Raw genomic sequence first — 27,706 nt, forward strand, 5'->3', positions numbered from 1 at the left:
TCAGGAGCTAAATACTTTTTTAACCTAAAGCCACTATACTGGTATTTTTTTTTCCTGGGAGCTTACAAAGTTTATAAAAGTACAAGTGTATCACTGAAGCACAGGCTCAATCACCAGTTGGTTACATCTTTCTGAGACCGTAATGAAACAGACATTTAATTTTATGTCTTAAATAAATGAATAATTAGGAACAACTTACAGGTCTATTCTTTCAATAAATTCAAAATGATCTATGAAAAAACTTCAAGATTGCCACTTTAAACACCAGTAAGAGCTCAGTTTTGAGGTTTGGCAAGATAATTATGAACTGAGGAGTTTTTTTTAAAAAAAACAGACTGTGACCACTATCTCTTTAACATAATGCAGTGTTCTGTAATATGGATGAATAAGTCAGCAGAACATCTGAAAGCACTATCTCCCTAGGGAGAAATTGTATCACAGTTATATTTCAATATATGCAAAGAGAGGAGTGTCAATGTAGGCCTTTTGCGTCAGAGTATAATTTACAAAGTCCTTGGTTATCTCCATGAACAAATACTAGAAATAGTTCAAATGACATTTTCAGCCAAGTAAAGGACTTCATTGGAGAGTTTTACGTGAAAAAGTCACTTCTTATTGTAATACAGCAAAGAAAAACACTCCTGGGATGAGTGCCAAATACAGGAAAACTGCACCAGCAAAGAGAAACAATGGTTACATGAACTCGTGCCAACAGCGACACGACCTACCAGCTATCAACACCTCGCAGAGCCTCAGCAAATGATTTATTAGCTCTAGGGTAACTCTATATACCGTAAGGTAGTTTGCTACTCTGATAAAGATGCTGCACAGCCCTCTGCTGTACCACTCACCCAAATGAATGCGAAGGCTTGTTAGTATGACCAGAAAGGTAAGTGCTCCTTCTAGCATTGGTCTCTCTTGCTCAGAGTCCAACACGGCATTCTGATGCTGAGACGCCATGGTCAACAGGTCGACTACTTTAAACCTGCATCAGAGGACAGTTTATAAACCAGATGTTACCCATCTGCAAATGTTAAATGTTTTATGTAGCATAATATTATCAGAAATATAGCTTACCTCTCAAAAACACTTGAGATAAAGTAGTCAGGGTCTAGTCTTGATGCACAAACCTTCAATAATAAAAGAGAGAAAGCAGACTTAAAAACTAAATTGAAATTATAAAAGAAATACATATATACACACACACACACACACACACACACACACACACACACACACACACACACACACACACGAGTGACACTCAGCAAGTATTGTCTGTGAAGCAGGAGTCCTCACCTGCAGCAGATAGATGTCAGGATCAATCATGGAGTTGCAGAAGTGTGACTGCACGTAAGTCATAGCCTGTCCCTTAATCTGCAGTCCATTCCTCACCCACATGTTGCTGTGGATTTCTGACAGGCACGCCTACAGTCACATAGAACAAAGTGTTAATTGAGTGAGGAGTCTCTGCAGACCAGTGTTAGACGTGGTAGGCTGGAATCACTTAACCTTCTCCTAACCTGAAGCCACGTAGTCTGCAAATACTTTTACTTGTTACAATAAGTGCATGGACACAGATGTGCATTAGACATGCAGGTAAAACCAAATCTATTGTCTTCCACTGTTATACCTGGATCTGGAGTGGATGCACCATGATCTTCATCAACATCTCTTGGTCAGGAAGGAGGCTGTCCAGATCCAGTCCTTGGCATTTTACAGCCTGGGGATTTTGAACCAAACAATCAACTTTAAAAACACATAAACACAGACACCAAAGAGAATAGACTGTGCACTAAAAGATGAGGTGGCATACCTTACTGAGGAACATGGCGTAGTAGCGGTGGAGTGGCAGGTGAAATGTCACTTGATTCGGAGCAGGCTATGACAGATATACAGACATTTATGTGAAACAGGGGAGGGAAAATATTACTTGTACATACGGCAGTTTGCCATTAATATACCTCATCAATGAAGCCAATGGCATCAAACCAGATCTGCAAGGTCTCCAGACAGTATCGAACCACAGTTTTAGTGTATTCTTGTGTTTCCTGGTAACACATAAAATCAGATGTAAAAAATTTGATATAGTATTATGTAGTAAGTGATTGCAGCTTGGGGTGCTTATAACGCATGTTCCATTAATCCTGTGAGTGAGACTTACTTTGACTTTGCAGTGTGTTAAGAGACCCCACATTGGTTGTGCACAGGCCTCAAGCTCTGCTGCGAATGCTGCATAGTACGTCTGAGACTCAAATTCCACATGTTCATTCAACTCCCGCTTATTCAGATTCATACCTATGACAGCAGCAGAATGGTTATAACCTGTTATGCACAACTTCTCAATGCACATAAAAAGTTTAAAATACAAGTCTGCGTTTTTAAAATTCAACATTTCCCCTCATATTTATATGTAACCTAATAAAATGTCAACAAGTATGTGAATTACAAAACTCTCTATTGAATGTGTCAGTTTGTGGCTCGCATGGATACAGGGTAATAGTGACACTGTCCTCATAGCGTCAGCAAGAGGATACTCAGGCCCACTATACAAGGGTGAGCGTTATTTTTAGGATTGTGGTAGAGTGCAGTAAAAAGCCAGCAGCACCAACCACAATTCAAATCCAGTGATAAAGAATCTATCGCACCACAACTCTGCTTTTTGGTTGAACTATTTAAAAGGAGGGCAACAAATCTCCTTCTGAATAAGCCCAGAAGTTTAAATAAATCTGCAGGAACACGCTTTTAAATCAAGCGTTGTGTTTGACTTGACTGTGACTGAATAACAAAAACTAGATCTATTACACTGATATCCATGTGGTTTGATATCTCTGAACCCACCATACCAACAATAGATGGGATACAAGCATTGTCTGAAATTAACTTTCTGAGTCACAGATGAAAATACTCACTAGCCTCACACTGACTATAATAACAAAATCACTTTTGTGGTGTAAGTACATTTGTTTGAGTACATTTCATTGGGATAACATAGCATTAATTTAACAAAGGAGGCTAGGGGAAAATTTGAAGCTTTTTTCTTTAAATCAAGAATTAATTAATACAAGCCTCAATCTAATCCAGTGATCTTAAAGTGTAAGTAAGTGTAAGAAAGTAATAGGACTTACCTTGGAAAAACGACACAAAGCTCATCCACAGCATCAACAATGCGTGGTCTTCCAGGAACTTTTTCGCTACACTTTGGTGTGAGAGGATGTTAATGAAATCACTAACTAGGGGCCAGTAGGTGTTGTTCTTCAATAGTGCTTCACTGCAGTTCACCACAACATGCCGATTGTTCTCTTCATCTAAAAAAGAAAGACAGCGAGACAGGAAACACTGACAATTGGAATCAAATCGTATTTAGGAATCTACAAGAAAATAAACATAAAGAAATACATAGACATGGGTCAATGTGTTATTTAAATCAACACCTGGCTGTTATTATAACACTGCCAACAATGATGAGTGCAGCATTAAAAAAGGAGTCTATGCCAGTGCTACTGCTCAGCCTCCTAGTAGATACCTATGGTATCAATTTCAAACTCCTAGGTGACTTCCTTCTCAAGTTACCGCATTTGCAAAATTTTCAGAAAACTTGACCTCCGACCTTAACCTTGAGGTCTAGGTCACTGAGATTCAAACTTGTCTAACAACTATGGTATTAATTTTAAACTCGCCATGTTCTCACGTCATCGCACCCACAAACTTGGGTGCCCACGTCATCCACTCACCCAACAGGTAAAGATTCAAGCTCATTTTACTTGGAGCCAGCAATGAAATGAAACATCTGTGCAGGCTATACAAGCACCAAGAATGATTAAAAACATAGGGCAAAATTAGCAGCTGTTCTTTGTTCTTTAGGAAGCATTTATATTTAATTATTGCTTTAGAAAACTCAGTGGCTTCATGTAACAGATTTGCACAATTAGACATAAAAAAGGCAGCTAATGCCATCCATTATTTGTGTCATGATGGATCTTTTGACCAGGTGCATATAAAACCATTTAAATCCAAATTTCAGTTTTATTAATAAGTTCAAGACAAAAATATCAACAATGAATAACCTGGAAAATACCATTTAAAAAAAGAAAACAAAAAAAACCTTCTCATGTTTAATAATACAACCCGAGTGAGCATTTATCAAAATAGTGAGAAAACTGGCCGACTTACCCTGAAGCTCACTTTTAATAAGGCAACTCTCCATCATGTAGAGGAGGACTGTGACCATGATGTCCAGCAGCTGACACTCCTCTGTGACATGTCGAGCCAGCTCCTCGTTGCTGAACAGCTGCACACTAATGTGAACGATGCGGTTGGACATCGTATCCGACTCGTGGCTTTTCATCAGCGTTTTCATGATGAAAGCGTAATGTTGGACAAATGTTTTTGTAAAGGTGATCTGCCAGAGAGAAAGACAAGAAGCCCATAACACGATTAAGGCTTGCCTTCAAAAACTCATACATACTGAGCTTTTTTAAGCCCAGTTTGATATTGAAAAGGCAATGCATGAATCCCAAAGCACAGAAGGTAAGATTCTTATATTAAACACAGGAAACATAATTTCAAATATGTGCATGTAATCCCAGCTCAAGCTTTAAACAACTGAAACATTCCAATTTCAGGCTGTGTATGGTGTAACTGGGACCAGATATCCATAATACGGTTATTTCAGGCTGTGACCACACTTCTCTGGTGTTCAAACCTTCTGTTTACGAAGGGCAACCAATCAGAAGAAAGCTGGCTTTAACGGAGGAGGAAGGAGGGGAGGAAGTTGCACCAAGGTCTAAGCTCAAAAAGGATTTTTTTCCTGTAAATCATTTACTAGAGTAGTTTTGCAAGGACAAAAATACTGAGATGCAATAAGAATTTAATAAACTGGTTTTCTGCAGTGTTTTGTCTATTGTAGACCTGGTAGGGGGAGAATTTGGGTTGGGGGGTTGGAGGGTATAATGGACATACCACTGTTCTGAAATCAAGATGGACTTAGCTGTTGCTAACTTTGTATGTCATTGTTGAAATTAATAAAACAAAGTTGAAATAAGAATTTAATAAACCATCTATTTAAAAAAAAAAAAAAAAAAAAAAAAGTCTGAAATGTCTTGTGCGATTTCAACAATGCGTCAGTTGTTCCACATTCAGTTGCTGTAAACTCATAAAGAAACACCACTGTTGTAAACGTGTGGGTGCAGGTCCTTGGCTTAACAATACCACTTTGGTGTCATGCAGCAGGTTGTGGTTAATGCGTTCGTCAGCAAGAAGATGATGACGATAATTCCCATCTCTAATTTGTTCTCAATGACATGCAAACAGCTTTCTGGTGCAGAACGAAGCCAAATGAAATGACAGCCTTTGGAGGCCTTTGTGGACCACTTTTAGCCTGTGAGCTGTATAACTGCTCCTGGTCTGCACCATGTCATAGGAAGGAATCCTTTAACCACATATGTGGACATCACATTTCAGGCCCTTGTAGACCAAAATACTTAATTTTTCTGAGAGCCTGATATCCACTTACAAGGACATTATACTGCTACTGTTCTATCGAAATTTTAAACGAATATCCTCATATGTGGCTCTTATTTTTCTAAGAAACAAAAATCAGGTAAAAAAAAAAAAAGAAGCTGGTAATTCTTTGTTTTTACATTCATCGGGTCCCAATATGCCCAAATATCAAAGAGAAATTAAAAATGCATGCCGTGGAAGAGTTTGGGTCTTAGGAGGTTAAAATTAAGATCAGACAGGCATCTGAAAGGTGGTATGCGGCATTAATTTTTGCACATGAAAAATTGGAAAAGAAAATACCTTGTAATCTTGATCTGGCAACATGTTTAATAAGAAGGTGACCATCTTCTGAGGAAACTCGTATTTTATTGTCCAAAACAGCAACTCTTCCAGGAAGCATTTATGCTTCAGAGATTCAATAATACAAGGGTCTGAGGACAATAAAGAGACATAATGAATACACAGTTCAGCTCAGTTCAGACATTATAGTGTGAATGCCTTTCTTTTCATGCACCTTTGGTACTGCTACTCAGCTTAACCCTCTTCCTCTGACCAACAGACTGTCCTCCATCTTGATCCTCCTTGGAAGAAAACACAAAACAACATAAATTTCAAGAAGTCTGCAAATTTTCATTAAGGCATCAACTGAGCATTTTTTGACTGAGCATAAATTAGAAACAACATTAATGTTGCACAGGTCAGTGATATGGCTTTACCAGTTTTATAAAAAGAGGAATTAAAAAAACGTATTACTTAAAATAACACACATTCATTATCAGGTCAGTGTCATTTTAAGCATTAGTTTAACATACCTCTTTACATTGCTCGTCTGGACTCCCTGGTCCGCTGTTTCCTAACAAAACAAATGGACTAATTACTATTTAGCAACAGTTAGAACATATGTCACCTGTTATTATAGCACCAACAAACTTATTTATGAAATGTTTGGTCTCTTATTCACTGTACGTGCATTTATTTATACATTTTTAAAAAGTACTGCATGTGTAATATATATAAAACTTGGTAGAAAAAGAATCTAATATACGTTTATAGGAATGTGGACTCGTTTACAATACTAAAATGTATTCAAATAAAAATAATAATTAATAACAAATGGAGAGTATTGTGATTTTTTTCTTTTTATCTTAAAGATGTGAAGCAGATGGATGATTATTGAAAGAAAAAAAACCAAAAACATGTCATCTTACCTAACAGGACCATCGCGCCTGCACCTCCTTCAGCCCCAACACCAACATCAGCAGCAGCACTCTGGCCTTTTTCCTCCACTGATACCAGACCTGAATTCTTCAGTGCTGACAAATACTTGTCATAGTTCTTCTTAGCATACAAATTCTCCTCTTGGCCTGCAACAGTTAAGCAGTGAGCAAGAAAACCTTCTAATTTCTTTTTTTTTTTTTGGTTCACATATATCAAGTAAAATATTTTTCACAATTAGTACATTGCTGACCTAAAATTACAAAAAAAAAAAAAAAAAAAAAAATCAGTGGTAATGCTCTGTTAATTGAGCCCAAACCCTAAGCTGGATATTTACCCATGCTCAGCTCCTTGAATGCCTGCTGATTGGTCAAGATTTTTGTCAGCACAGTCCTCATTGCTCCTCCCATCTTTGTAAGCTCCTCAAGGAAGGAGATCTGAGGCTCCAGCTGTTGCAGGACTTTCTGTAGATCTCTCTCAGTTGAGGTGTCTGGTAAAATAGGATAAGAGATGCGAGACCCGTGAGACCCAGCACTCAGTGAAAGTAACTCTACGTGTAAATAGTTGTATAACACTTGTATAAGGCTTGCACAGCAGCTCATGTTTTCCATCTTATATAATATCATATCAGATGTAAACCACTGAAGTTAAAGCGAATGAAAGTGTCTGGTGTTGTACCTTTAATTGGTGACAACCACACATTAAAGTTACAGGTTCAGTTTACGTTGGTTAATAAGTATTGTACTTCATGTGTCTGTTATGACTGTTTTCACCTGGTTCAACATATCCATCTCTCAGATACTGTATGATACACAGGATAAAGCGGGGAAGAACCATCTCAGACATCAAGAGCAGGTCTCTGGGAATTAAGGGGATATTTTCCCCAGTTCTCAACCGATGCCTTCGACAAAACCTGTCAGGGGAAAGGAAATGTTTTTTTAAAACAGTGTCACACAGAAAGGTACATTTGACCGCTCCTGCTGTTCCTTCATGTGCACTAAAAGAAGATAAAGTTGGTCAAGAAACTGTTAGCATGTTTTAATTATCAGGTAGAAATTGAGTACAATTTGCATTCAGCTTCTGAAACAGCCCAGAGGTCTGAGCAGAAGAGTTTTCCTTTTGGTTTATTTCATGAATATATTGTTGTGATATTTACTGGATTGGGCTTTGGGTAATAATGGTTGATTGAAGTGGGAACTAAAGGGTTATTCACAGCAGCCCACACACTACCACACCTCTTTCTCATACATCATTAAATATCCATACACAAATTTTATGAGCTAATGAATCAGTATGACACAAAAACATAGTCTAACATATGAATAATTTGTTATTGAAGATCATAAGACTGTAATATTTTTAAAAAAATGATCATCTGTTCATAACACTTAGAATTATATATCTACATTCATATAATCTGTTTATAGAGATTTCATAATCTGTAAATAACGCATGTAAAGTGCATTACTGCTCAATTCCACATATTTACAACCCTGATATATACATCACATATTTATAAAGATGTAGTCCAATCTTACTCTTTACATCATCCAAAATGACATACGTTTCTATATAATTTATGCACAAGTATGTATATGTTCACATATGTATTAGTATGTGTGTGTGTGTGTCAGTATAAGTACACTTTATGCACCATTTGAGGGACAATAACTATAATTTCGTTATGCTTACTTAATAGCAGTAAAGACTCTTGCATGCTGAATCTCTATATAGGTTTTTACTCAGTTACCCAGTATTTTGCTTTCCACGTAACAAACTAAATTATCATCTCATGATAATCAGGCCAACTCTGGAAGCAGGCTAATAGTTTACTACATTATTTTATCTAAACCGCGAGTGGAAATTAAGTTTTATGATTAGGAGGAAACTGTAATCAAGAACAGAGATATGATGTTGAGTCAGAGAGTAACAGAGACAGTCGCTGTTTAAACATTAAGATAAAATGATGACACTTACTTAACGATCATTCAGACTTTGACAGCAGAAAGGAGACCACACCATATCTAAAGAGCCACAGACAGAGGTACACGGAAACCTGTAGCTACACCTCCCAGTATGATCGTTGGAGTTTAGCTAGCCTAGGTAACCCTTAGCCCGTGGGTTGTATTTATAAATGACAGGAGTATCGCTAGATTGAAAAATGTTGTCCGCCTGCAACAGCATCTCATAAATTTATATGGAAACTGTCATTGACAACACACATGAGAAAATGTCACTGGCTGCGCCGGTTAGCATAGCCGGGTTAGCTAGCTCGGACTTACCCACTCTCTCGCATGACATTACTGTCTCCACAGTCACAGGCCCCACCAGCCTGGCTCCGGAACATGTTGAAATCATGGCCCGTGTGGTCTCCGTTATTGAAGCACTCAGCACACAACGACATGCACGGAGAGATGCCACAGGTCCGGCATCGATATGCCACGAAATTAGCCGTCCAAACCAAGCCGCACAGAGTCGCGTTGTCATAGGAGCGCACCGTTTTGCAGAACTCATCGAAACCTTCGCCTCCTGCAATCAGACATTTACACCAGTCAAGAGCTTCTCCGTCCGCCGCTGGTTTTTCGGGATTCAGTACAGCGTCAAGAAGCTCCTGTAGTTGCCGGACTCCGGAGCTATTGTCAGTCCGGTTTAAGTCTGCCTTCAAGTGGGCGGCAGTGGCTTTCTTGTCCCGGCGTAGCAGCGACGCCGCCATCATGCACTCTGGCTTGTTGTCCACAAATTTATTTTTGTTGTCTTGTTTCCATGTTCTCGGGTTTTCTCGCGATACGGCTGATTACGTCGTTGTTGGCTAGAGAATTTCCTGAAGTAATTTCCGCTCGTTGTACTTCATGTACTGGAAATAAATCTACACAGTATTTGACCTACTTAAACCTAGTATTGGAATTTAGGGATTTATTTTCTTTTCGTTAATTTTTTGTGGGGGTTGAGTTTTTGAATCTTTATCAGCATTATTTTTATTTTTTGTAGACACATCTAATAGGAGAGGGGAAAAACAAAAAAAAAAATCGCAAGAACTAACAAAAATCTAAGTGTGTAAAAAATATCTATCACATAAATTAGCTTTAAGCAATAAGACGTAAGGTACATATAATATAATATAATATAATATAATATAATATAATATAATATAATATAATATAATATAATATAATATAATGTTATGTTATGTTAATATATGTTCAATTTTGATACGACATGAGAAGGTAAGGAGTGGTAGAAAACTTTGCAAGGGTGGTGCAGGACATGTATGATGACAGTGAGATGGTGAGAACTGCCCCTGCTTGTTTCCAGTGGTCGGGACTCTTCATGGACCATGACGTTTGCAGAATACATCGTGATCTATAGTGAGAGTATTGAGCAGGTGGAAGAGAGGGTGGAGAGGTGGAGGCCTGCTCTAGAGAGAAGATGAATAAAAGAAGTAGAAGCAAGACAGAACACATGTGTGAATGAGAGGGACATAGGTGTAAGAATGAAGCTCCAAGGACTGGAGGTACTGAAGACAGAAGGGTTTAAATACTTAGGGTCAACCATCCAAAACAATGGACAGTGCACAAGAGAAGTGAAGGAGAGCGAGCTAGAGTTGTCAGAGCTGAGGTTTTCACTGTGACCGGAATAGCAAAATAGAGAGATGGTTTGGACATGTGTAGAGAAGGGATAATGGATAAAAGATGAAGACCACAGAGAGGATTCAAAGAGTGGATTCATGTAGTAAAGGAGAACATTCAGATGGTTGGGGTGACAGAACAGGATACTGGAGGTAGAAGGAGATAGAGGCAGATTATCTTTTGTGTAATCAAAAGAAGATACTACTACTACTAATAATAATAATAATAAAATACTACATGTGCAGATAACAAAAAGCACATAGAGTAACTGTCCGCACAGAGCAATCTGCGTGTCTATGTAGCAAAAAATATGTATTTATTATTTTTTTAAAAAACATTGTAAATTTTTGATAACAAAGGGAAATGACAGATTATTATAAAAGTGTGGATATTAAACTAAAGGTTTTTTTTTTTTGTAAAACGGTTTAACAACATTGTCATCATTAATTTAATCACTAATATTATTATTAGTGTCATAAACACCATTCGCGGGTAGGAACATGTGCGCTACCACGGTTTATCGTCGGATTGTTTTGGTTGACGTGCACAGCTGCTTACCCCGTGGAACTTCTTAGCTTCAGTAGAAATCATGGCTCAAATTATCCTCTCAATGTGATTTAAACTAAAGAAGGAAATTTAAATTAACCCACTGTTGCACGCAAAGTTGGGACATTAAAAGCGATGAAACTGAAGGAATTAGAAAGCTGTCTGCAGCAGGTGGACACATTTGAAGAGCCAAAAATCCTTCTTGAGCAGTATCCAACCAGTGCTCATATTGCAGGTATGACGGTAACAGTGACGATCAGTTGAGCGTGTAACAGCACATATTTTGTATTCATTATCCCCCCCCCCCCCCCCCCCCCCCCCCGCAGCATGTATGCTCTACACAATCCAGAGTACATTTGATGACATTGAGGGTAAACTCGTAGCAGACCTGGGATGTGGCTGCGGAGTCCTCAGCATCGGAGCTGCGATGCTTGACGCAGGGTGAGAGCATTGTTTATAAGTTTAACATAGCCGTGGCTTACTGTAGTCTATTCTCTGCGCTGTATCTATCTTTTTTCCTTCTTTCTGCAGTTTGTGCGTCGGCTTCGATATTGACGATGACGCTCTGGACATATTCAGAAGAAACGCAGAGGAGTTTGAGATTTCTAACGTGGATTTGATCCAGTGTGACATGTGTCGTCTGGAGCCAGAGGCGTACGCCGAAAAGTTTGACACTGTCATAATGAATCCACCATTTGGGACAAAACACAACCAAGGTGAGCGCATGCCTTAAATTTGAACGGTTTCTTTCTTTACTAATTTTGAAAATCCTCTTATAACTGAAGCACTAGAGACTTAAGCCCCCCAGCCTAACAAAATGCAAAATAACTCAAAGAAATAATACATTTAAGTTTATTCCGTGTTTATGTTATGGTAGTAAGGATTAGCGGCAACTTGTCGTTTGCACAGTTCTTTACTGTTGCAATTATATGTGCACACTACTCTCTTCACTTCATGTGTCCAGCTGTGGAGCGCTGACTGTTTAAAACCTCACTACTGTGTGTGTGTCCACAAGTAGCTGATCAGTCCATGAAGTTTAGAATGAACCAACTAGCCCCCAAACATGCTTCTTTATTTCTTTTAAACCATTTTGTGCCACAGACAGGCAGTGACGACAGTTTTGTCCACCTGAGCGTCCACTCACCAGCTGCCTAATTTGTCACATCTTTTCGGGCAGGCTGTGCATTTGTAGTCACAGGAGCATCCCTTTAACCCTTCATACAGCCCGTTACTTATTGTTCTGTTTTGTTTAAGGTATGGACATGAAGTTCCTCCGAGCTGCTTTAACCATGGCAAAGACAGCCGTTTACTCACTTCATAAAACGTCAACACGAGAAGTAAGTTCACCAGCCCCTGACAGTCTCTCAGGTCTCTGAAAGCTGATCTTTTACATCTTACTTAGCAGTTAATTTATCAATGTGACCATTAAATATGAAGCCAAAACTCACATCTCTATCTACAGTATGAATGTTGTGATGCCTGATCTGTTTTTTATGATCCCATTGCAGCACATACAAAAGAAGGCAAATGACTGGGGAGTAAAGATGGAAGTCATAGCAGGTAAGAAAAATAAGGCCAATCTTTTTTTTTTCTCTTCTATTATTCAAATATTCAAATATTCACTAAATACTTTTATTAAAGAACTGCGATATGACCTGCCAGCATCTTACAAGTTCCACAAAAAGAAATCGGTAAGATTACATCATGTTCTCCAGCTAAATGTGACACAGGACAGATTTCCCCCATTTTTTGGTAAATGATTTATTTGCAGTCCACATATGCAAACAACAAATTAGCAAAGAAGATATTTTCAATCAGTCAATGTAGGAAAACTAACTCCACACACATTCTAGATGTCACACAGGTCTTGCAAAATAAACTAAAATCTCCTGGTGAAATTAAATTATAGTGAAAAAGTTTAAGGTGGATGCAATGCAAAACATCTTCAAAAGAGAAACATGGGTACACAAATAATATAAGAGGCACAGTATTCGGGGACATAAAAGGCTGCAAAATGATGCTTTGAACATATTTCTCCAGGTTGACATCCAGGTGGACTTCCTACGATTTTCCAAAGCTTGAAGCTTTCACTGGAATGGACTCAAGTTGTCTCTGTATTTTCCATTTTCACTGTTTGTAATAAACGTTTTCATTAAAGAAAAACTGATTTTAAGTCATAACTAAGATCCATTTTCAGTTTTGATAACTTTTGCTGCAGGACCATAATCGGGATCTTCCCGTTCTCTCTTTATAGGTGCAGCTGTTAAAGGGAAAAAACACAAACAAAAAAGAAAATACAAATTAGATAAGAAATAATCTTAACACAGACTACAATATGTTCCCAAGACTACATTTTGAAGCAGAATATTGAAGTGCAATATTTTAGCAGAAGGCGATGGAGCTTTTGAAGGGCAGGTGTGATGTGACTGAGTTCTGGTGATGATGCAAGCAGCAGAAGTCTGTAACAATTGACGTTTATGAACAAGTTGAGAGAAAGACCAAAAAGAGCTACAGTAGGTGGGTCCTAACCGAGGTGTGACCAAGGATGGCAGTACAGTCAGGTAAAAAGAGATGGATGGAGGCGAGTGTGCTTGAAAAGAATGACACCCAGAGTCTGGACCAGAAGGAAAGGAGAAACTGTTACATTTAGACAGTGGATTTGGTGCCAATGAGGAGAACCTCTATTTTATCAATTTAATTTGAGAAAATTGCAAGGATTTGATTTTCTGGAGGTAAACACATAGGACAGTGGGTGGGATGACAGCAGTAGGTTTAGTAGACCGGTAGAGTTGAATGTCATCAACATAACAACGGAAACTGATATTAAGTTTATAGAAAATAAGGATCCTTGGCCCCCAACATTTGGCCAGTGGATCAGAGACGTGGTGAGCCACATTCATCTAGAGAAGATTAAGTTCACCATCAGAGGGTGTGCTGGAAAATTCTATGCTTCCTGGCAACCATTCATTATTTATGTTGAGAATATGTAAGCCTGCGAAATGGATTCATGATTATTTTATGTTGACTCTATATAGTGGCCCATTGTCTTACACATCTATAGTTTAGTGTATATCGTGAGTATACATCACTACTTTGTTTTCTGTTTTTCACGTGAGATCTGCTATCAAAGGGAGGGAAAGGGTGGCAGAAATGTTGTGCCTTCATCTGCATGAGTTTAACTGTTAGAAAAATGACAAATGGGAAACAGATGACAAATAAAAGAGGGCCCAGGATAGATCCCTGGGGGACTCCATTAGGAACTGAAAATGAATAGGATATGAAATTTTTGAGTTGAATGAACTAAAAGCGCTAAATGATTTTGAACTTACCCTCCTCATGGTGATCATCGCTTTCAAACTTCATCTTTTTTCCTTGGTACTGAGTTCTGCCTTGATCTCTGCCACCTCTTCCCCGTCGGCCTCTTCTTCCTCTTCCACCTTTTACGACAGACAAGACTACCTTACTAAATCATATAGATGACACTGTGGAACTGTATCTTTATTGACATTAACTGATTACATTCCAATGCAGTCAACAATGTTAAACAACATGGAAATGCATCTCACCTCTGCCTCTGCACCTGCTGAATGATCCTTGTTGAGCCTCTATTATCTTCTTCATCACATCCTTCTCCTCATCTCCTTCAAGCAGCTGCCATGTGACAGTGTTGTCGTTGATTTTCAGTTCCTCTCCGTGTTCTTTTTTGGCTTTATCTAACGCTTCCTGTGCTTTCCCGTCAAACAGAAGGGTGCCCTTATCAGGAGGAGAAAAAAATAAAATATTTAAACAAATAGTATTTCTTTGAAATGAAACAGCTCTACTCATTTTCAATCCTGAGTCATGCCACCATGTTGTGTTGTGGAAAAAAAGTCTGTAAACCCGACTTCAGTTTTCTGGTTTATCAGTCTCTTTATTGTCATGCAAACATTAGAAACCTGAGGAAGACATCACCCCCTTTCTCCAAGAGACAAAATCTCTCTGTACTGTCAATGAAAACTGCTTTCTGTCCTTGGAAATTTCCTATAATTACCACAGATGTGGATATTATCATTCATCACCCCACTAGTCTAAACAACCCCAGACATCTCGTCTCTCTTGCAAGGACACAATTTCACCAGATGTCCTCAACCCGCACAAATATAAAAACACAAACACACAAAACAAATGGTTACAATTAAAACATGTTGAATTGAATTACACAAGTAAATGATGTAAGTAGATAAGGTTATACCACATGTATGAAGAAACAGATGGAGAACATACCTCTTTGGCCCCTCTTGTGAAGTCAACCCACTTTATGTGTTCGATGCCAGAGAACAATTCATGGAAGTCTTCTCTTGAAACACCTTCAAGCTCTCCTGAAAACTTCAGTAAACGTCCTGACTGCTCATCCAAAAGCAGATCCTGCAAGTAAAATGAGAAAACATCATTACAAAGCCTATTTATTCTTTAAGTAGTGCGTTCATTAGCAGAATAAGCTCACAAACACTTGGAGAGCTTACCATTTCTTTTTTCTCTGCGTGTTTCTGCTGTTGTTCCTTTTCCCTGAATAAAAAAGACAGAAGTAGGAAGGTTATTTTTCACAAAGTGTAAAATCCAGTTTTATGATTAAAGATACTAAAGAATATGTACTCACTGTTTAACTTTTGCTTTTGTCTCTGCTTTAAACTGTTTTCTCTCTTCTACCTTCTTGGCATGGTAGGCTTCCCTGAAAAAAAAAGCTGATCAATTACATTGTTTCACACAGAGAAATTCAAAGGTTTGCAAAACCCCAGTTAAAAAAATGCATCTCATCCAGATATATGTATGTAGTTTAGTATAATTGTAAAACTTTGTTACAGCTGTTTTCTATCCTCTGTATCCCAGAAATACCACCTGTATTTTTCTTCTGGGATAGAGTAGTTTTGTATGATTCACCAAAAAAAAAACCCTGTATAATCTTTGATTCTCTCGGCTTCTCTACTAATATCATTTAAATGCTGGTAAAAACTTTACAGGCTCCATGCCGGGAAACATTTACTTGTTAAAACCGACATGATCGAACGAAAAGTAGGGGTGGGGGAAAAAATCGATACTGTGTAGTATCGTGATATTTTGTTTGCTAATAATGTATCGATACAGGGACAGCAGAAATCGATATTTTGTTACAAAAAAGGTTTTTGTGCTCAGAGCATGTTGATCCTTTTTCTGAGCAAGAATCCTGACATTCCTTCACTGTCCAAATGTGTTTAACTTTTTTTTGGCAGCAATAAACATGACAGTTTACTTATTTTAATTTAAGAACATGTTTTATTTTAATTAAGTTTAAAACTTTTTTATTTGATGTAAATTTATATTTTGTTTTAATTTACTTTCAAATTTTTCAGTTGCTGAAGGGGCTGCATAGTTTTCATAAATTGCTTAGTTCAGAATAGCTATAATTGTACCAGATGGTTGTATTCAGTTAAGTTGGACTAGACTGTAATACAAACCGTTCACTTTGTCAACAATAAAACTGACTGAAATGAGAGAAAGACTGAGTGTGAGACTTTGATATTAGATAAAATGAATATTGATAAAGTTTAACTTTATGTACAGAATCTGAATATTGCAAAATATTTAAAAAAAAAAAAAAAAAAAAAAAAAAAAAAAAAAATCGCAATAATATCATATTGTGTGTTAAGTATTGTGATAATATCGTATCGTGGGATGTATGGTGATTCCCACCTCTATCATCCAGATATATGTATGTAGTTTAGTATAATTGTAAAACTTTGTTACAGCTGTTTTCTATTCTCTGTATCCCAGAAATACCACCTGTATTTTTCTTCTGGGATATAGTAGTTTTGTATGATTCACCAATAAAAAAAAATAAATAAAAAAAACCCCTGTGTAATCTCTGATTCTCTCGGCTTCTCTACTAATATCATTTAAATGCTGGTAAAAACTTTACAGGCTCCATGCCGGGAAGTGCACAGCAAGCTGAAACATCATCAGCAGATGTGCTGTCACATTATTCACAAGGTCAAGTACGATGGGCCTGTAAGTCTATATTGGCCCAACACACAAAACAGTTCAGTTTCTTTGTTCAATTTAAAAGATTAAAAAAAAAAAAATAGAAGTTATGCAAGCTACTTCATCCGATTTAAAGGCATCAAAGTACATATATGACACATCTGCCACACCTCTTAAATCAGTGAATTCTTTATTAAATCACTGACACCATTGATAGCTGCTAGCTAGTGCCTAAAAAGCATCACAGCCTACCTTGATAACACAAGCATCTCGTTGTCTTTGAATGATTTTATATCCGTGCGTTCTAGGAACTGCTTGGCTGACTCTTCAGTGTCAAAACAGATAAACACAGATCCCTGAAAAAACAGAAATACAAAAATTATATAAGGGAAGGTCTCCTAAAATTGAAAAAAAATATTTTTTTAAATTATATACATCTCAAGTTCTGTTTCCCGTACCTTGAACTGCCTTTGCAGGTTTCTCCTCATCTGAATGTTTACTACCGAGCCTTTGCCATTCAGCCACTCCTGAATCTCATCCAGGGATGTTTCAAGAGGGAAACCTTTCTAGATGAGGAAAAAACAAAATGTAGGGAAAACAGTAGGAATACAATCAAGGTGGAGAATAATTGTGATTTTGTCTACACAATTTATAAGAGTGTGGGTAGGCTAAAGATGTATTGCACTGTTGCATTACGCTGCATTAGTTTGAAAAAAATAAAAGTTGTCTGAATGCCACTGTGAGCACAAACAAATATTTACGCATTCTCAAAGCATTTGCATACAGTTAAAAAAAAAAACTAAAAAAACTAAAAAACTTGCCATGTATACAGATTTGTGTTTAAGTGCATCCTTGTATTCATCGTCCTGTTCGGGTAAGGGCTTGCTGGGAGACCTCCTGATCTTTGTCTTGTCTTCACTGATTTCCAAGAGACCAGTCTTTGACTTCTCCAGAGCTGCAATGAGGACGCTGCTGTCTGTGGTTAAAGACTTCAACCTATGAAAAGAATGCAAATCTTTCAACAAACACTCAGCTACAGGCGGCTGTAGGGCTGTGTGTTAACACTAATGATGCATGCATTCATCTGCATTATAAGGGAGAAGACCCTGCAGTTTATCTAATTGTCCCTCTTTGAATTCTCTCAGCCTGGTCATGTTATGTATGTGAGTGGGGTGGGCACTCCCATTTCAAGTAATAAAGCTCAATTAGAATGTAATTTGCTGACTCACACACTACATTACATTCTAAATATACACTTTAATAAAGGGATTACAGGAATGGATTCCTCCTGCTGTGTTAATTTGCCCTTGCTGTGGCCACTTGTGACCTGACTGCTAACAAGTGAACCTGAGGCACAGCATGAGAGCATGCTCTCATCTCATCCTGCCCATCATGAATCATAGAAAGGGTCCAAACACACCGATTAGTCATCACTATCCTCCTTTTCTTGCCCAGCACACCCACCCCAAACAGCTATACTCAAAAGCCTACCCTTGTCCTTGTGGACTGAAGGTTGTTACTGCAGCTTCAGTATGTCATGTTGTGCTAGTATTTTTACACTAAGTGGAATAGAACTGCAGTCCATAAAAGGCTGTTTTTCACAACAATAAATATAATAAATAATATACTGGTATTAAGCTAGTTAATTGCCAATTACTGTCAGCCCTCAATCACACCTCCTTTAGTCATTACAGGTGTGGTGAAGAGAAAAAAGCCACTTCAACAATGCAGTAACCACAATGTGAACGCACATTGAAACTAACATTCACTACAGCCACAGGCACTGTCTCCTCCTATTAGCTGCACTCGCATGCTGCATTTAAAGATCCTCACACACATATATACACCAACATCCAAAATATCCAAAACTACAACCTCTAGAGGATGACAAAACGTGGGACTTGATAGGACACACTAGCAGAAATTGTCAGAGCATTTTACATCATGTGTCAGCTTTCATTTATTAATTTTCTGTGGCTAATTTCTGTGCTTTAGCAGGCTTTATGGCCAGTTTTCTGTGCTCATATTTCAACAGATAAAGCAGTGTTAGAACTGCACTGCACAGAAGGTAAGCACAGTGTTTAATGCCGAGTTGTGATAAGCATAGTATTTAGTTAATCTGTAATAAAAAGTGTCTAATATAAGCAACCAACAAATATACCCCACAGGTATATACAATTTCACAGTGAAAGAATTTTAATTAACAAATTTACAAAGTAGATTTTAGTGCAGCGTCTCGTAATGTCAAACAACACCTTAAAAAGTGCATCTAAAATTCAGTCCTAAGTTTAGTTAGAAACCTCAGATGATGACATTTATAAATACACAATGCAATCAGCTAAAAATCTTAAGTTAAAGAGACTTCTCATCAATCAGTAAACACAAGTAAGTACATCAGTAGTACTGAATAGTAATCTAAAGATGAACAAATTGAAGATAGCGCCTGGACTTTTAAACCCCACTTATATACTTCAGAGTAGAGTTCCCCCCCTTAAAATCTCAATAAACAAAAAGCATAGGTAAATAAATGAAAGCCAAAAATAGAGACTAAAATAAAATAAATACAGTAATTATTTGACACGGAAAGCATTAAAGAGAAATAAACAAACCTGTTGAATTTAAGCATCGTCTCCAAAGTCACCCAGCCATCATCGACCTGCAGCTGCTCTTTGAGAAACCGGTCTCTTGGAAGATTGTGATCGCCAAAGTAGTACTGAGTAGGAATCATTTACAGCCAAATCAGGACCAGTTTTACCTGGTAAATACCAAATTATGAGTTTAAACTTTAAATTGGAAATACCTCGATCTGTCGCACCACTTTCCCCTCCAGTGGAGACATCTCTTCTTGACTTTCTGCCATTTTGGTTCTGCATAGAAAAAAACAAAACAAAAAGAAAGGTGTCCTACTGAGTTAGAGATTTCTCTGATGTTTACAACAAATATTTAAATAAAAATATCTTACAAGAAGAGATTTTATCCATGTTACATATGAAACAAAAAAATCGAAATGTTTTTTTCGGGGAGCTTTTTTGTATTAACTGTAAATTTTTTTTTTTTTTTATAGCCCTGCGACAGACTGGCGACCTGTCCAGGGTGTACCCTGCCTCCCGCCCTATGACATCTGGGATAGGCTCCAGCACCCCCCGCGACCCTGAAAAGGATAAGCGGAAGCGAATGGATGGATGGATGGATGTAAATTTTATATTAATGGCAGATTCCCAACATGTGGGTCGCAGCCCTCTGTTGGGATGTGAAGGTACTGCAGGTGACGTCATTCACAATATTTATCTATATTTAATAAAATTTCAATTCACTTATCTAAATTCTTGATTGTCATAAGTTTTAAAACAGACTGGACACACACACCCACACATAAGATCCTATAGGATAACTTACAATTTACGATGCACTCTTATTGGCCAAATATATTAAGATTTTGGTTTTACTAATACATTAAAGATTAAAAGGAATAAAATTTGGATTAAAAATGATTTTTCTGGAACAAATCCTAAAGAACTTTTAAATTGGGTTTTGTAATTTTGTTTATAATTGTTTATAATTTGCATGAATTACACATAAAACAAAGCTATGACACTTAAATATTTTCATTATTTTCCATTTCATTTGATTTTTGATGTACCTCTTAATTTGTTAGAAATGAATTTTTTTGAGAATCAAGTAAAAATATCTGAAGGTCAAAAACCATGAAAAACACTTGTATGACAACCTGTGAAATCAAAAATCTAAACAATCTAAAACATGGCAAAGATTAAATTTATACAACAGGTTGTTCTAACAAATATTAGACTTTAGTACTCAAAGAGTCAACTGTTTTAAACAGAAGGTATAAAATGACTAAAAACTGCCAGGCTTAGGCAGCCTGAACCATGTTAATGGGAAATCGGCTTTTTCACCCTTAGAATTATTATATGTTGATATTTTATGTTTGTAAACACAGAAAGTTCCATTCCCCTTTGCTATATTGAGGACAGCGCAGCTATGTGGCCATTTTCTAGGGATGTTGCTTGACATCAGCTTATCCGCAAACCAAATAATATTTACGAACCTCCCTAGCCGACATTGATCAATGTTGTGCTGGCTGAAAGTTCAAATACAGCACGAGGAAGAGTATAAAGAAATCGGAAAAAACAAACAACACAAAGCAAAAAAATAAATAAATAAAACCCAAAACTGAAAAACAACATACAAGCAAAACGAACTAGGGAAAAAATATGATTAGCTATTGGCCACGTTGTCATATTATTAAACGCTGGTATGAGGCCTTGCTGTTGTCTGAGTTTTTGTAAATTATCTGCAAGGCCATACAGGAACCATCTTTAAGACTTGATTATAATAACCAAAGTAATAACTTAATGCAGTTACACAGTTATATGCACTATTAAATATCATTTAGTTGCTATATATTTACATTTAGATACACACCTTCAGATAGATGCCCAGTTTTAAATCTTACAAAAGGGAACCTAAACCTAAAATTGTGAGTTGTAGCACATCGCAGGACTAAACCGACGTGTTTCAGTTACCATAATTAACTACGGGCTCATCTAGCTCCACGGCTAACTTGTTAGCTTAGCTCTTTCAGTACACGGGCCACGCTTGGCATCAACACAACAAAAGCAGCTTCTCATTTGTCTATCCACGCTATCGGTACATGTTTTACTAAATTACGTGATTTGTTAGTGCGTGAATTACTTTTTTTTTGTAGGTAAATTAAAGTAGTCACCGCTACTCTGCTAACACTATTCTAGCTGCAACACGCTGTTTAAACCTGCTGGAAGAAAATCCACTCTGTTCTTTAGTAACGTTATAAAACACTCCCTGGGTAACATAAAAAGCCTTAAAAATTGTTTTCACAATCGTAAAAAGTTACACTTACATAATAAGTCGCAGCTAGAAGCAGTTTAAGCTGTTCAAACCAACAGTCCCCACTTCACTGCTCGCACGTTGTGGAACTGCGTGCTACGGAGCCCACCAAGGGCCAAAAAAGACTCATGTTCGCGCAAGCTCCTCTGTGCTTGATCCCTGCAGCAGAACAACAAGAAATTTGGTCTTTTTCATTATGTATACGTGCTAATGCTTTGGAATAATTTTCTCTAGTACATATTTGGGTAATCAGAAATTAAAATTAAGAAACTTAATTTATCAGTGCACAATGTTTAAATTCAAACTTAGCCAGAGTGCACTTTAAAATCACAAGACATTACCTTCTTATTTAAAAGTTTAAGCAAACTGATCGATGTGCATTTGTTTTTCAAACACAGGAAGATTCCCAAGCCTGAAATAAAAAATAACGTAAGACTACAAATGTATCCAAAAACTTCAGTATTCTTTTTACATGTTCCTATACCTGTTAAACATTCTTATGCTTTTCATATTCGCGCTTAAAAATAGAATTTTTGTTTGTTTTTTGTTTTTGCTAAGTCACGTATTTACGCGAACAGTGTGTTAAGTTTGATACCTGGATTATAAACTGCGATGATATATCACAACCACAAGATGCCGCTGTGATTCTAATCACGGCGTTTAGTTTTTATGTGTCATTTTAAAGTTTTTGTTTTTCGTATTTATTAGGTTGTTTTTTATTGATGTGTGTACCTTTTAAAAACAATTATAGTAGGACTTCAGTTGCACCGATTGTTGTAAGAAAGGTCAGACTTTTATCAAGGCTGACATTTCATTAGCTTAAAATAATTTTGCCTCTTTCCTGACTTTGTTTTGGGAGACATCTACATTGTATTTTTATTGTTGTATGTGTGACGTAAATATCACCCACCTAAGTTTGGGAAAAGACTGATGTTATTATTATCAGTATTTTTCTCTTTTGATATCAACTTTAAAAAAATGCAATGTAGCTCGTCTTCTTTTAATTATTTGAATTTAAGATAAGATAAACCTTTATTAGTCCCACACGTGGGAAATTTGTTGTGTCACAGCAGAAAGTGAACAGTGCAAAGTTAAAGCAACAAAAATTAATAAAAACAATGGAAGAATAAAATACTGTGGAGGTGACTGTGGAGGCCCATTTGAATACAGTGAGCTCACTGTCATGTCAGGAAACCAGTTTTTCACTTTTGTGACACGGAGTGTTATCCTGCCGGAAGCAGCCATCAGAAGATGGGTAGACTGTGGTCATAAAGGGATGGACATGGTCTGCAACAATACTCAGGAAGGCTGTGGTGAATAAACAATGTTCAGTTGCTACTAAGAAGTTGAAAGTGTGCCAAAACAATATTCCCCATACTGTAAGACCCTAATCCTGAACCTTTGTTACAAGGCAGGATGGAGCCGTGCTTTCATGTTGTTTTTGCCGAATTCCTTTCATCCAAATGTTGCAGCAGAAATCAAGACTCATCAGCATTTTTCAGTCTTGTATTGTTCAAATTTTGGTGAGTCTGTTTGTACTGTAGCCTGTTTCCTGTTCTTAGCTGACAGGGGTGGCATGCAGTCTGGTCTTCTGCTGCCAAGTTAGCCCCGCTTTAAGTGGTTATTTGAGTTACTGTTGCCTTCCTATCAGCTCAAAGCAGTCTGGTCATTCTGTCTTGGATCAGTTATTTCAACTTGCGAACTGCCACTCACTGGACATCTTCTCTCTGTAAACCCTAGAGATAGCTATCTGGGAAAAACCCAGTAGATTAGCAGTTTGTGAAATGCCAACAACCCTCAACCATTCAAGGTTACTTAAATCACCTTTCATCCCCATTCAGTTTGAACTTCACGGGATCATCTTGAACATGTTTACGTGCTTAAATGCAATGAGTTGCTGCTATGTGACTGGTTATTTAATATTTGTGTTAACAAACAGTTTAACAGATATAACAAATGAAGTGCCAAATAAATTTCTTAAGTCCATAAAATTCACTGAACTCAAACAGAACTTTATTAGCATTTTAGTACTTTATTTAATCAAGGTACAACCTAGTACACCTCTACTAATAAAAGTCTATTTGTAGTGTGATTTTTAAATAATACTTATTAGATTATAAAATGTCATCTTCTCTTTTTTTCATTTCTTTTCAGTCTATTTTAAACAAACAATCAAACAAACAAAAAACGCTCAACATGAGGCCCCTGAGTTTTGTATGAAAAGCTGGTATTCATCACTATATTCACAGTTTGGCAAATAGCTTCCTAAAGGATCTGGTGCAGGCTGACATGCTGTGAGATAAATATGAAGTGTGGAATATTAGCTCTCTTCAGTGGAGTCACTGTTAGATCCATTTGGCACAAAATAATCAGTAAACAAAAATTTGTGTCACTAAACACCATAAACACAAATACAGCCATGTGACCTGGTCGGGCTGGGGAGAGTCCCCACTATCTCCCACGAGTCCAGCTCAGGGTTATATTTCTCGATGCTTTGAAGGTAAGTCCCTTTGGAGTACGAGTATCCACCTGTTACGTAAATACAACCATTTATTACCACGGCCCCACACTCCATCCTCCTCTCCTTCATCACCGATATCGGTCTCCACTCGTCTCTCTCTGTGTCGTAGCAGTCGGCAATCGTCGTCTGTCCACCCACCACATACAGCTTGTTGTTGAGAGACACAGAACACAGCCCGTACTCTGAAATGAGAGGAGTTCACCTTAGAAAACAGCATTTAATATACTCATGCTTCTGTTTGGTCTGCTTTAGCACGCATACCTGGATGGGGACTTATTGTAATGATGCTCCACTCGTTGACATCTGGTCTGTACACCTGTGTTTTTTCATAGGTGCAGCTTCCTCTGTAGCCATAATGACCTCCGGTTACATAGATTTTATCCCCCATTACACACGCAGTAGCATTTCCTACACCTTCAAAGAAAACAGAGATCATAAGCATCACTTGAACACTCCAAACTGTCTATCACGTAAAAAAGATGATACCTTAAGTATGTGTTTTATCACTTCATTCATACAAAGTTATATATATACATATACATATATATATATATATATATATATATGTATATATATATATATATATATATATATATATATATATATATATATATATATATATATATATACATATATATGCACAGTGCAAAGGCACAGTTCACCCAAAATCAAAATTACATGTTTTTCCTCTGGCCTGTAGTGCCATTTATCCATCTGAATCTTTTTGGTGTGAGTTGTTCAGATTAGTAGATATCAGCTCTATCAGATTCTGGTTTTTCCTTAATAAAATGGAAATAACTGGCACTTGACATCTGGTTATCAAAGCACTGTTTGGAAAAACTCAGCAGCTTTCGCAGAAACTGTGGCCTAGTCGTTCAAAAATCTGCAAACCTTGTTTCAAGCAGTTTCAGTTATGAACTACTCAATTATTTGCTAAGCTATACCCCCACAGTTCATCTAACCATGCTGAAAAGCATGAGTTCGCAACAGTGTGACACTATCTAAACATTAATGGTGTCTCCTTCTGTTGAGCTGTAATGTTAGCTGCCTGCTCGCTCCCTTTGGGTGGTGGATACAATTCTTAATGTGAACTCTGTCGGCTTGTTGTTCTGTGCAGAACATATAATAAATAGCTGCTACCGTAAATGGTATGAGTCACATAAATGATTGTCAATGATACTGTTTAAAAAAAACATATAATGACATTTGATTTTAATGCTCATTCTTGAACTGAGAAACAACAAGTTCCATGTATGAACTGCTCAGGAGCTTTCAGTCAAAAAATCACATGATCTTCATCAGCAGATGGTATTATGACCATGTGTTTTAAACAACAGCTTTTCATCCTATAAGAAGCCCATAAAGAACTCATACAACTCCACTAAATGGACCTTGTGGTGAAACTGCTTCCTCTGCCTTCATTTATTTATATCCTGCTCATCATTTCAGCCCTGGAGATAACACAATCCCAGTATTTCAGCATACCTTGGATCATTTTGGCCACAGGGAACCATTTCTTTTTTAACGGATCATAAAATTCGGTGTCTCGTTCTGGAGCTCCTCCCCGGTAGCCTCCGATGGCATAGATGCAGCCGTGCAACGCCACAGAGCAATGGTAGTACCTGGCTGTAATCATGGGGCAGCCCTCAGTCCATTCATCACAGTCACAGTTATAAATTGAAACAGTGTCCAGGGCCTCAACAGTGTTTGTCTTGTAGCCACCTGTCACATAGATATTTGCACCAAGTAAACTGACGCTGTAGCTCTCTCTTGCATGGTTGGGCATGTCCTTTCCTTGCACCCATGTGTTGCTGATAGGATCCCAGATGTGGACTTCACAAAGAGGGTGCCAATAGTACCCTCCAATGATATACATGTTGGCAGACATTTTTCTAGCCGCAGGTATCTCTTTTCCATTTGACCTTAAAGCCTGGATGATTATAGATTTCAATTTCCCATCATTCTTCTTTAAGTATTGTCTATACACGTCTAACGTGGTCTTAAAGTAAATCTCATCCAGATCCAGATGGATGGAATGTAGCATAATTGAAACGTGGTGTATGCGATTATCTAAGTCATGGTTTACCCATGTGGCGAGAGCATCTATCAACACTTCATCTTTCTGCACAGTGAGGCTCTGTACAGCCAAGACTTCTCTCATCTTCTCAGGGTGCAGCTCTAGAAACTCCTCCTGCTGAATGAGCTCCGGGAACCTGCTCAGCATCACTCTGCGTGCCTCCCTCTCCAGCCCAGGGCACAGGTGCAGCTCAGCGAAAGCGTGCATGCCCAGGCAGTTGTCCACATCCAGGAGGCGAATGAGAAACTCCTCACATGCTTGCTTCACAGGAACGAACTGCAGCAGGTCTGCAGCCTCCAGCAGGCTCTGTACGTTGCTCTCAGTGATGCACACCTGAGCAGTGTACACATAGTCCACCAGAGCACCCAGCACCCCGTAGTCTATGCCGCTCAGTTTGATGACGCTGTTTGATCTCTCCTTCATGTCAGCTGTGAACATGACTTTGAAATAGGAGCTGCGGGCTGACAGCAGCGCCTTGTGGCAGTGAAACACCTGTCCCGACTCGCCACACTGCAGAGCGACATCGGTAAACAGCCCGCTAATGTAGAAGTGCCTGAGCGCATCCAGGAGCTCTGCCGGATGGTCACCATCACAGAAGTCATATGTGTAGATTTCGGCTTGTTTATGTGACATGATATCTAGAAAAGAGAGATGGAGAAAGTATGTGTCTAATGTAAGCCAAACACACACACACACACACACACACACACACACACAGGGCTGGCGAACATCAAAGCAATACCGAGGCGTCACATTCCCATTTATAATTAATTGCAGTGTGACTGGTCATAGAAGAGTCTTCGCATTTACGCTTTAATCCATGTATCCAAGCAGACACACTGCTTGACTACCACTCACCCTATTTCCATGAATGACTCGAGCTTTTTTTTTCTGTCTCTCCTTCCACACTGTCCTCTCCCGTCTCCACCACACATGAGCCTCAATTTAGCTCACGCAGGACAGTCGCAGGCAGGCAGCTCGATCCTATTTTGGTATTTGTGCGCAGCGTCCATAACCCCCTCCTCCTCCTCTCTTCTCCTCTCCTCTGCTCTGTAGTCTCAAACAGCGGGTCCTTGACAAAACTCCTTCAGAGGAATCACCCAACCCCACCGTTTTCTCTCAGAGTCTAAATATAACCTCCATCCATCCACAGTCTCGTGACGCGCTCACGAACGGCACATTTTCTGTGCACCCAGCAGGCACAAACAGAATACAAATAGTATACAAATGAGCGTCGCTTTTTACTAGGGCGCAAGAAGGAGAAAGGGAAGACGACGACGACCATTCTTGGCGTTGCCATGGTATTCTGAACCCAATTCGAGTGCGGTAAAGGCTTTAGCT

The 27,706-nt window shown here is 38.2% G+C and overlaps 4 protein-coding genes across 7 annotated transcripts in view; 1 reads left to right on the plus strand and 3 right to left on the minus strand.

Moving 5' to 3' along the window:
- The window catches only part of ubr3 (ubiquitin protein ligase E3 component n-recognin 3), a 37,395-nt gene extending 27,900 nt beyond the window's left edge, over positions 1–9,495 (minus strand). For both annotated transcript variants that reach the window (XM_086266420.1, XM_086266419.1), the window contains exons 1-16: positions 9,000–9,495; positions 7,491–7,630; positions 7,055–7,207; positions 6,711–6,866; positions 6,315–6,355; positions 6,017–6,083; positions 5,803–5,933; positions 4,174–4,402; positions 3,129–3,308; positions 2,165–2,298; positions 1,965–2,051; positions 1,817–1,882; positions 1,634–1,723; positions 1,300–1,428; positions 1,078–1,130; positions 852–985 (exon numbers count right to left, since the gene is read on the minus strand). In XM_086266420.1, the coding sequence (XP_086122546.1) occupies positions 852–985; positions 1,078–1,130; positions 1,300–1,428; positions 1,634–1,723; positions 1,817–1,882; positions 1,965–2,051; positions 2,165–2,298; positions 3,129–3,308; positions 4,174–4,402; positions 5,803–5,933; positions 6,017–6,083; positions 6,315–6,355; positions 6,711–6,866; positions 7,055–7,207; positions 7,491–7,630; positions 9,000–9,433 (2,224 nt within the window). In that variant the 5' untranslated portion in view covers positions 9,434–9,495. The remainder of the gene's footprint in view (positions 1–851; positions 986–1,077; positions 1,131–1,299; positions 1,429–1,633; positions 1,724–1,816; positions 1,883–1,964; positions 2,052–2,164; positions 2,299–3,128; positions 3,309–4,173; positions 4,403–5,802; positions 5,934–6,016; positions 6,084–6,314; positions 6,356–6,710; positions 6,867–7,054; positions 7,208–7,490; positions 7,631–8,999) is intronic.
- Positions 9,496–10,856: 1,361 nt separating this feature from the next.
- mettl5 (methyltransferase 5, N6-adenosine) lies at positions 10,857–16,743 on the plus strand. 3 transcript variants are annotated; one of them, XM_086266478.1, is made up of 7 exons: positions 10,860–11,124; positions 11,216–11,330; positions 11,421–11,605; positions 12,144–12,226; positions 12,398–12,449; positions 12,531–12,580; positions 12,930–16,743. In XM_086266478.1, the coding sequence occupies exons 1-7, from the start codon at positions 11,025–11,027 to the stop codon at positions 12,969–12,971; spliced, it is 627 nt and encodes a 208-aa protein (XP_086122604.1). In that variant the 5' UTR covers positions 10,860–11,024; the 3' UTR covers positions 12,972–16,743. The 3 variants fall into 3 exon arrangements, with proteins under 3 accessions (XP_086122603.1, XP_086122604.1, XP_086122605.1); XM_086266479.1 differs by lacking the exon at positions 12,531–12,580 and having other exon boundaries at positions 10,861–11,124; XM_086266477.1 differs by having other exon boundaries at positions 10,857–11,124; positions 12,398–16,743.
- ssb (small RNA binding exonuclease protection factor La) lies at positions 12,609–21,907 on the minus strand. Its single transcript, XM_086266475.1, has 12 exons — positions 21,781–21,907; positions 19,684–19,750; positions 19,493–19,596; positions 17,705–17,879; positions 17,342–17,449; positions 17,136–17,239; positions 15,526–15,597; positions 15,392–15,434; positions 15,153–15,293; positions 14,456–14,642; positions 14,219–14,326; positions 12,609–13,149 (listed from the first exon to the last, which is right to left on the minus strand). Exons 2-12 carry the CDS (start codon positions 19,741–19,743, stop codon positions 13,070–13,072), a joined length of 1,182 nt encoding a protein of 393 aa, XP_086122601.1. The 5' UTR covers positions 19,744–19,750; positions 21,781–21,907; the 3' UTR covers positions 12,609–13,069.
- Positions 21,908–23,791: 1,884 nt separating this feature from the next.
- klhl23 (kelch-like family member 23) lies at positions 23,792–27,640 on the minus strand. The gene is made up of 4 exons (XM_086266343.1): positions 27,224–27,640; positions 25,774–27,003; positions 24,550–24,702; positions 23,792–24,470 (listed from the first exon to the last, which is right to left on the minus strand). The coding sequence occupies exons 2-4, from the start codon at positions 26,996–26,998 to the stop codon at positions 24,160–24,162; spliced, it is 1,689 nt and encodes a 562-aa protein (XP_086122469.1). The 5' UTR covers positions 26,999–27,003; positions 27,224–27,640; the 3' UTR covers positions 23,792–24,159.
- Positions 27,641–27,706: the final 66 nt, after the last annotated feature.

This window comes from Aulonocara sp. 'chitande type north' Nkhata Bay, linkage group LG16, assembly GCF_057382095.1.
Source record: "Aulonocara sp. 'chitande type north' Nkhata Bay isolate Kocher_YH1m ecotype deep benthic linkage group LG16, A_spYH_male_GT1.1, whole genome shotgun sequence".
Classification (NCBI taxonomy): domain Eukaryota; kingdom Metazoa; phylum Chordata; class Actinopteri; order Cichliformes; family Cichlidae; genus Aulonocara; species Aulonocara sp. 'chitande type north' Nkhata Bay.

Excerpts from the sequence above, each read along its gene's own strand:
- ssb (XM_086266475.1), bottom strand. The coding sequence starts at position 19,743 with ATGGCAGAAAGTCAAGAAGAGATGTCTCCACTGGAGGGGAAAGTGGTG. Across the intron at positions 15,435-15,525 it reads ACAAAAGCAAAAGTTAAACA|GGAAAAGGAACAACAGCAGA; the intron begins GTGAGTACATAT and ends TTTTTTATTCAG. Across the intron at positions 15,294-15,391 it reads ACGCAGAGAAAAAAGAAATG|GATCTGCTTTTGGATGAGCA; the intron begins GTAAGCTCTCCA and ends TTTTACTTGCAG.
- mettl5 (XM_086266477.1), top strand. The coding sequence starts at position 11,025 with ATGAAACTGAAGGAATTAGAAAGCTGTCTGCAGCAGGTGGACACATTT. Across the intron at positions 11,606-12,143 it reads TGGGACAAAACACAACCAAG|GTATGGACATGAAGTTCCTC; the intron begins GTGAGCGCATGC and ends GTTTTGTTTAAG. Across the intron at positions 12,227-12,397 it reads ATAAAACGTCAACACGAGAA|CACATACAAAAGAAGGCAAA; the intron begins GTAAGTTCACCA and ends ATCCCATTGCAG.
- klhl23 (XM_086266343.1), bottom strand. The coding sequence starts at position 26,998 with ATGTCACATAAACAAGCCGAAATCTACACATATGACTTCTGTGATGGT. Across the intron at positions 24,703-25,773 it reads TGTGGCCAAAATGATCCAAG|GTGTAGGAAATGCTACTGCG; the intron begins GTATGCTGAAAT and ends TTTTCTTTGAAG. Across the intron at positions 24,471-24,549 it reads TACAATAAGTCCCCATCCAG|AGTACGGGCTGTGTTCTGTG; the intron begins GTATGCGTGCTA and ends CTCTCATTTCAG.